This window comes from Calidris pugnax, unplaced genomic scaffold (assembly GCF_001431845.1).
Source record: "Calidris pugnax isolate Ruff unplaced genomic scaffold, ASM143184v1 scaffold13, whole genome shotgun sequence".
NCBI classification, from domain to species: Eukaryota; Metazoa; Chordata; class Aves; order Charadriiformes; family Scolopacidae; genus Calidris; species Calidris pugnax.
The window spans coordinates 17,842,832-17,852,239 of NW_015090810.1; the positions used below are offsets into that span (position 1 = coordinate 17,842,832).

At 39.5% G+C, this 9,408-nt stretch overlaps 1 protein-coding gene across 1 annotated transcript in view; it reads left to right on the top strand.

The window, feature by feature from the left end:
- Positions 1-9,408, top strand: part of PIEZO2 (piezo-type mechanosensitive ion channel component 2) — a 309,432-nt gene that overhangs the window by 218,830 nt on the left and 81,194 nt on the right. The window contains exons 14-17 of the mRNA XM_014938745.1: positions 390-513; positions 2,072-2,352; positions 3,019-3,167; positions 3,911-4,084. Of these exons, the coding sequence (XP_014794231.1) occupies positions 390-513; positions 2,072-2,352; positions 3,019-3,167; positions 3,911-4,084 (728 nt within the window). The remainder of the gene's footprint in view (positions 1-389; positions 514-2,071; positions 2,353-3,018; positions 3,168-3,910; positions 4,085-9,408) is intronic.

Consider the following 9,408-nt stretch of genomic DNA (forward strand, 5'->3'; position numbering starts at 1 on the left):
CTGTACTTCCTCCCTGCAAAAAGGGAAAAATGAACAAAAAATGGCAGATGGATGTTATACAAATTTATATATAATGAAAAGATCCTTTAAAACTGAATAGAACAGGGGAGAATAGAACCATATGGGTAAATACCTTTAAGAAAAGATGCAAAGTGGAAAGTTATTACTCAATGGAAAAGTGCAAATGAAATAAAGTTGATTTAATACAGCATGTTTCCTAAATGACTTAACTTCCACAAAGATATGTTTCAACATTGATGCCATCATTGCCATTTTCTGATGGATGGAGAAAGCAAAGGCTTGCAGAATTTATGAAAACATATGTTAGTATTAGCAGGATATAGTACATACACTTAGTCTGTTGTTTTTGTTTTGATTTTTGTTTGCAGATTCTTTTCACAATTACTTTCTGGCTACTGCTTAGGCAACACCTCACTGAACAAAAAGCAGTTCAGCTAAAAGAAGCTACTTTATCTGAGGTCAAAGTTGGAAGTGAAGAAAGTGAAGAGAAAGGTAAAGCCACGTCCAATTCAGTCCTTCAGTCATGATAGAAGTTCAGTTACTGCATTTCTGTAAAGCTGAAAGCAATTAGCAAGATACCTGTCATTAGCTAAGGAAGATTGCAAAATCTATGTGCAGCTATCTCTCTGGATATAAAAATAAAGCGTCTTTGAACTTTGAAATGCAAATAAAATGAGAATTGTCTTTACTGTTGCACTGCAAATGGAAGGTAGCTAAAATGACTCATTTGAGAAATGTTGTAGAACTTTAAAATAATCAGTTTACTCCTGTGTCCCGGACTCAAACCAGCAGATTAATTGCTGCAGGAGTTTAACCAGAGGAGAAGAAGAGTTTACATAGGAACAGTCAGCTGCTAAATTCCTTGAAATTTGTTTTTGCACATAAACACTTCTGCAAAACCAGAAGTTAAACTACTAACTTCAATGGGAGAATAAGCATGTATATTTGCAGTGCAGGGGCTCATTTTCTCAGAAGCATACCTGAGAGGAAAGTTTACTGCTACAGTTTCAGCTCATCTAACAGCTCGGTGGCCTGTTCTCTCTTTTGCTACTGGGCACATGTTCCTCCAAACCTTTCTTTCCCCTTTCCGTCTCTCTGGATGTTGATCTGAACAAGGTCAACTCACTGAAATGGTAGAAAGCCAGCCTGGAAAGGAGTGATGTAGCTCCCTGTTTGAGTTTGTCTCAGTAAAATGTCTCATCAGTGTAAGAGCTGAGCACTGCAAGGATTTGCAAGTCAAGAGCAAGGAAGGAGTCTGAGAAGAGGGATGGTGAGTGGGACAAAAGGAACGGGCAAGTCTTTTTGTGGTGAAGAATTGATAATGTTCTCAATGTGAAGAAGAAAAGCATTACAGCTACGTGCTGTGTGTTTCACAAGCCCAAGCCTCACAAGGTTAATAATTGGGGAATCCTGACCTCCTCATGGGGCTAAAGCAGCTTGTCTTTTCTGCAATGCTCAGGTACAGCATAAGACATTGGAAAAGTGGTACTTTCTTTGAAAAAAACAGCAGTGTTAGTGCAGCATTTATATTTTTTAAGCTTGTTTGGTTTTATGTTAATGTTTTCTCTTGGTTTTTGGAGGTAACCCTAATATTCTCTAAAGGGCAAAACTCAAGATGAGAGATTCAAACTCAAGATGTGAGTTTAAGCTCAAGATGAGAGGTTTCTGGTGGTTTCTTTGTTTTCCAGTTTAAAAGACAATTCTGGGAGTATAGGTTTTGCTGTGGAAAGTGTTTTGACTGTTATCCATTATACAGCTCTTATGCTCTAAATTTCCACTGCAGCTGCCTACATTTCAGACAAAGTGAAGACGGGTGTCTGGTAAGGACGTAGAGCTATGCACTGTATGACTCCAGGAGCAGGTTGAAGCTCATACGAAGTTAAAACTCTTTCCCCTGCTCCGGAGGCATGTAATTCAGAATTACAGTTTCTTGTGAATATTGTGTTTTAAATTTCTGTGTTGTGTGCAGAGATTTTACTTTCCACCCGTTTCAATTCTCACTAAAAGTCCCCAAAACAGACAGAGGCCAAATGTGACTCTGTATTTGCAGAAGAGGAGTTGCAAGAGGGAGAAGTGGCAGAAGACCAGGAGGAGGAGAAGGAGAAGGAGAAAGAGAAAGAGAAGGAGAAGGAGGAGGAAGAGGAGGAAGAGGATGATGAGGATGAACAGGATATTATGAAAGTCCTGGGGAAGCTGGTGATGGCTATGTTCATCAAGTACTGGATTTACGTCTGTGGGGGCATGTTCTTCTTTGTCAGCTTTGAGGGCAGAATTGTCATGTACAAAATCATCTATATGGTACTGTTCCTCTTCTGTGTGGCCCTCTACCAGGTAAGTGAGACCTGTGTTAACTAAATTTTGTTCTTAAATACAAGGTTTTATGCCTTTACCTGGAAATAAAGTAGCTCTGAACAGAATTAATGAACAGTGCATTTGTTCTTTAGTTAGATGCAATATAATAAAATCATTTGAAGGGGATAAGACGATTCTCCTTTGGCTGTTGATTCTAGTGACAGGCAAAGTGCACATAAATTAGATGCAAACAATACACACCTCTTTTGGGGACTCCACCCCACATCACTGTGAGCTTTGGAACTTGTGTGGGAAAATTCTGTGCATGTCCTACATAGTCACCAGTTTTTGCAACAACTGGTCCACACAGCCTCCACACCCCAATGAGCAGGGAGTCCCTCTCTTCCTCAACTGTCATCACCTCATGGTGACGAACCTGAATGACTGAAGCTGTCCCTGACTTTTATATCTGTGGGCATGTCCCAACAGACATTTTTACACAAAAGTCCATACTTGGGTGCATGTGTATCAGGAATAAAAACTGTTTCTCAAGGAACTGTAGCTGCTGTTAAGTGTTGTTTACTTCAAGCCAGCTAGGAAAAATTGCATTCTTAGTCTTTGTTTGCCAATGCAGTGTTGTCAGTATACTTTTGTCAGTATCTTTGCCTTCAACTTGTTTCAACATCTTTAGTGTGTGATTTTCAGGTGCACTATGAATGGTGGAGAAAGATTTTAAAATACTTTTGGATGTCAGTGGTTGTTTACACAATGTTGGTACTTATCTTCATCTATACATACCAGTTTGAGTCATTCCCTGGGTTGTGGAAGAACATGACAGGCCTGGATGAAAAAAAGTAAGTGTTTTTAATTAATTTTATTTTTTCTTTGGACTTTTGACTTCAATGTGGTGGAATTCTCTGAGAGCAGTCTTCCTTCTTGTGTGAGAAAAACATCATGAGACCATCCCCAGGCATAGCTGACTTCACTCAGCTCTGAAGCCATAGATTTATTGGTGTAAAAATAGAGATGAGCAAAGGCATGAGAGGTGCTCAAAGAGTCATATTTCTTCTGCTGCCAAGGCCTTGGCACTGCTTCTGTTCCCAATACAGTGCCAATACTCCTCTCTACCTCTGACTATAGCAGCAAGATCAGGGAAGAAATTAAGGGTCGATTTGCAGAATGTCTGGAATTGGTGAAGGTGGACGTGCCTTCCTGCTAATAAGGGTGGCTGTGTTTCTTCTTTCTCATGATGTGTTGGGCATTTGTCAACAGGAGCTTACATGAGAAAGTATGTGCAATATGAGTGGATCTCCAGTGCAGGACTTTCAATCAGAGCCAACTCATTTGGTTCAAGAGATGTATGGCAGGGTTGGTTCATTTGACTCTGTACATTTACAACATCTCTCTACATTACTGAGTCCAAATGCAAGATATTTGCATTGTTAAACTTGCTGATTGAGAGGAATTTTTAAAACTAAACCCACATAACAAGTACCAACCCCTTCTTTCCTATTGTAAATGATTTCTAATAATGTCCCATGGCAAGAAAAAGATTTTGGTGTGAAAAGGTGTCTTAGTGGCTTCCTTTTTTTTCCAGACTAGCGGACCTTGGTTTAAAACAATTTTCTGTGGCTGAGCTATTCACACGCATCTTTATACCCACCTCCTTCCTACTGGCGTGTATCTTACACCTTCACTATTTCCATGACCGGTTTCTCCAGCTCACCGATTTAAAAGCTGTAACCAGTAAACAGGACAACACTATTTACAGGTAAAGAAACAAAATAAATGGAGCTATTGATTATCTGTATGAAAATCATGTCTGACTGTCTTTAAATGCTCACTTTTCATTAGATGTTATTTTCCTTTGGTATAAGTACCTGGCTTAAAAAGAAGGTGCTCGGCATCCAGTACCCTGCTAAACAAACATCAACTAAAGTATCTGTCTTCCCCCACTTTCCCTTACACACTGAAATTTTTCTTTTTGGGGTACATTTTCAACAGTACAAATAGAATTTATGCATTTCTCTCACTGGTTTTGACCTTTAATGGGAGGTAGCTTAATTGCTATGTGTGCCTTTTTTTAAGTCGTATCAATAATAGGAAATGTGGCCTTTAATTTGGGTCACTTCTGTTTTCAAAGTCCATTTTTAGGGCCAAATGAATATTGGGATATCATTGGCAAATACCACATTTGCATTGGACAATTAGTCCTTTTTGTAAAGTTGAACTTCAGGAATGGAAAAATCCCAAACCTGTGGTCACTCTTAAGAGTACTGAGCTTGTCTGTGCTATCTCTTTGAGACATTTAGCAGTCTCATCAAGAAATTCGTTACCATTTTTTCATGATTCTCGGGCCTCACTTTTCCTGTGTTTAACTCTTCTGTATTCTCGTGCATAAAAATATATTTGGCCTAGGATTCAGGAGTATAAGAGAGAGAAATGGTTTCATAGTACGTAGTGTTACATTATGCGATAATATTTACTCTAGTTTGCTGAGGAAACCAATTCATTTAGATGCTATTTCCGGAGTGTTTACCTGTCCAATGATAAGGGTAACTCAGCACTACTTCTATGAATGGGGCCTAGCTGCATAACATCATGTATACCACAGTGTGTTGTGCAATAATGACAGTTTGTCTTAACAGAGTGTTTTCCTTTAGGACTTGCTAGATTTAAAAAAGCATTTCAGATATTTTTCATGCATTCAATTTAATATAAAGCTACTTTACAGTGTATGGTAAAAGTATGTTTGTGTTCCCTATCATTAGTGCATTAGAATAAGCTCTACATCTAAAGAATGCTTCCAGTTTCTCTATGAAGGTAATTGCTAAAATCAGAACAAATCAAACGTGACAAAATACAATGTTGTGGGTTTGTTTTAACTTACATTTTTTAATGGCTGTTTGCATAATACCCTTTTCTTGAATTGCTCAATGTGGTGGTAAATTCAGGGGCCCTTTGAAAGGGCCTGTGAGCAAACTTTCTTTGCCTATAGCAGACTTCTTGTGCAGCAGCAAGTGCACGTTAACATCTCTGAACTGGCAGCCAAGCCCTGAAACCAGAGCCCTGATAGGTGCCTGAGCTGAAATGGGGGTTGTTCCTGGGCTGAGGCATTTGGGGGAACGCATTACGGTCTGCAGTAACTGCACAAGCTCTTTTGTAACCCAAACACTTTGCACTTGTCCTGAGTAACATAGAAACAGCTTCCACCTCCCTCTTAGTGCAATATGGTAGGCACAAAACTGAAAAAAGAAAACCTGTGGCACTCCTGGGATTTAGGTGGGTTCGTGGTACAGTAGACTCTGCCTGTGAAACCACTACTCGCAAATCTTTCTATTATACATGAAAGATATCAAGATATTGCACAGGTCTCCAAAGATTGGCATGAAGAGAATCACCATGACTAAAGTCATGTCATTCCCAAAGGATGGAACTACTGATACTGAAGACACAAAATGTTTTCAGTGTCTTGTCGAGAGTAAAAATTTTTGCCAGGAATAAGTAGCCTTGAGATACAGTGCCGAAAGTAGATATTAGTTGTTGCACCAGGCAGGTAAAGAGGATCATGTGATATCATTAGCTTTTTTGTCTTGCTGCTCTAATGCTTTTTTTTTTAGTCTAAATGTGTACTAGATTGTATTTAGCTGTCAGATAAGTAGCTAGATATTTTTAACTCTTCAATATAGAATCTATGCTTCATTGGCCATTTTGCAGCATTTCAAAATCACAATTAGCACATATATCATTTGTTCCTTCTTGGAAACTTACACGAGAATGTCCAATACCCAAATCAGAACACTTTTTCTGCTTTGTACTACCATTAACACTGCCTGACATAAGACAACTTAGCTGTTTCTTGCCTCAATGCAATAAATCACTACTAAGCATCAGCCAATTTCGTTCAAAGTTCAGCTGACATTTGCATTGATGATGCATAAAGCTGGGTAAGAACTAGCACAACAACCAGCTCCAGCTTAACAGTAATGCTGGCAATAGAAATAAGTTGCAGGGACAATTTAAACACAAATTGAAGACTCATATGTATATGTGCAGTTTTCTTACAAAGCCACTAAAACTTAATTTGCTTTGAAAGCGCTGGCATTCACTCAGCAGCTAGTTTACCTTTCAAAACTGCTTTTATGTTACGGCTTCTGCAGCAAACAAAAAATTTTACATAAGGAAACTGAAGCTTAATTTTGAGTAAGCAGACAGAACTCAGTCCTTTTAATAGTGAACTTGTTAAAACAGCCACAGCAGGTGAGAGCTAGTCATGAAAGTTACAGGGAAAGCAGCTCCAGTTCCTCCATCTGCCCTTGAACTACCATGTATGATTATGGCATTATGTTTGTGTGTAACTGAAGAGCCCTGATAAAACTGCCGAAACTCTTCATGTATTAAGATGCTGTTTCACATGAGCAAAGTTTGCAGAGTGAGTTCAAGGGTAAGGTTCTGCCAGCTGCAAATAAAGAGACTGGCACAATGGAACTGGCAGAGTGAGGCACTTCTCACTATTTATAAAGGTCAATTTTACATCTGCAAGAGAAAGAAAAACCCTCTGATTAGGACTTCTCAAACCCATTTTCTTGCTGCACCATAAATTATAATATGGCAGAGATAAAGGCTGTGAGGCAGGTAATTTCTGTGGTATGATGCTCCATTACAATCACCTTTAAATAAAAAAAAGGAGGAAAGTAGTTCTTTTTACAAAGATGCAGAATATTCTGTGCCTTACTTGAGATAAACAATAGAGGGTGTTCTCACATTTTGGGGTCTATGAGAAGACCCTGCAGTTCTAACTGAGGCTGCAAACCATCTAAACTTTGAAGTGCTACATTTATCAGCTTCCTAGACTTTTCACTGCATGGTGTATGTTAAGCTCTCAGATTGTGCTTTGTTATGACAATGTGTCTCTCTTGGTAGACAGGGAAGTGCATTCGTTCCTACTTAATGGTTTCCTTTTCTCTCTCTCTAATTCATTTCCCATTTTCATCTCATGCATTCTTGTGATTTCATCTCCCACCTCATAGCCATGCCAAAGTCAATGGCCGTGTTTATCTAATAATTAATAGGTGGGTACTTCAATTCTTCCTTTCCTTTAAAACACATATACCTTAACTTTTTTGTTACTTCTTAATTGCCTTAAACAAAGTATGTTTTTGCTGCACGGTACTGTGAAGTAAGCAGGCAGAGAATGTTGTACAGGTATTGTAGTCTCCTAAAGCTGGTGAAGCAGTTAATACATCTCTCCTGCATATGTATATGTTGTGAGTTCATCTCCCAGCTGGGAATTCTTCTAACTTTGCCCATGCCTCAATACAAGAATAATTGGTGCTATTTGTAATTGGCTGCAGGCAAAAGACTTGGTTGAGGAGGCTCGTTTATCTACCCTTTGTTTGTGCATGGAAAGATGCATGCTTGCATGTGCACACATACACACAGACACACGTCCCTGTCTTCCTCACAAGCACCTAAGAAAGGAAATTTGAGGGCCAGGTCAATTAAATGTGCAGTATGTATTATGAGTTTGAACAGACTGAGATTTCTCAATTCAGAGACAGAAATGGAACATTCAGCATGCTGAAACCACTGCATGCTATGAGTATTAATTCATAGGCTGAGTTGGGTGCTGCAGCATCTGAACTACAAAAGCCCATATTGCCATCAAAGATACCCTTTATAAATGGCATCTTAAAAACATTTCCATAAATTAGATTTCTTTCAAAATATTTGATTGGAGTAAATGTGGGCTTTTGTTTAATCAGCTCCAAGAATAGAAGGACTTCTGAGTATGTTGTCACTACTGAATATAAATAGAAAAGCCAAGAAAACCTCTTGTTTAGATATTTGTGACTACCTGCTCTAACAAGGAGTTAATTTATATGTGATGTTCATACTCGCTTTTCAAATGTCAACATATAGTTTAGGCCAGGGTTCTTAAAGTTCACCAGAGCTGGAAACCTGGTCTGTAGGAAGGCCATGTGCCAGGGACCAGTGTGGGCAGGCGGCTTGGCAAAGTTAGGCAAGCTGGGGCTCTCTCCCACAAGGGACCAAGAACGGGAAGCATCAACTGAGGATGAGGATCTGGTCCACAGATGGTAACCAGGGTCAGCCAGAGCCTGGGGAGCTCCCAGCTCATAGGGGTGAGCCAGATGAGAGGTGAAGGCAGGGAATCAGTCTGTGTGCCAGGCTTAGGGGCAGGGAGGCATGGGAACCAACGCATTCACAGCTGCAATGCAGCCACAATGTAGGGGCAAGTGCCTCTGCGTGAAAGCAGCTCCCAAAGGAAGGAGAGGGGACACCCTTGCCCTGAGGATTCTTGGCTTGCACACACCCCAACACATATCAATGTGGCCGTGGATGCAGGCAGCAAAACCCCCTGCAAGGGCAGAGGGAGGTATCAGGACCCTGCCAATAGAGCTATGGCACCATGTGCTTGGTTTGAATCTTGTATGCCAGATATTCAGGAGATGGGTCACTCATATTTTGCAGAGCAGAAAGCGTTGTTATTAAGGCTGTACATGACAAATACTCCAAAAAATTGTTTTGAGCCAGAAGGTTTCAAGCAATTCATAAACTGTAAAAAAAATTATCAAAGCTAAAGATGTTTCATAATGCATCCAGTAAGTTGTTATTAATCTTCTGCTCTAGCAATTTACAAATAGATGAAAGTACTAGGAGTCCAGCAAGGACATGGGACACATGCCTGAATTTAGTGGCTCTAAAATTGTTTTGATGCCTAAAACTAACTCTGCTAGTATATTTGTTATTGATACCACGTTTAATGAATTTGAGGATAGGAAGTGCTCTCATTTAAAAGCATTAGTGGCTGTACCTTCAAGGCTTATTGTCTGCATAATTATTTAGTTATTCCTCTTACTAAGTACCAGAGACAATTCCTTTGTGTTATTCCTGACAGTTTCCCACCAGTATGTGCTTTCCAACTTGAAGTTACACCTGACTAGCTGTGAAGCCTGTGTGGTTGGCTTGTCTTAGATATTCTAAACTGGTCCAGGTTTTAGATCCTAATGTATAAGTGTTGTCTGTTACACTATATCATATGATCTTATAGTTAAAAAAAAAAAAAAAAAAAAA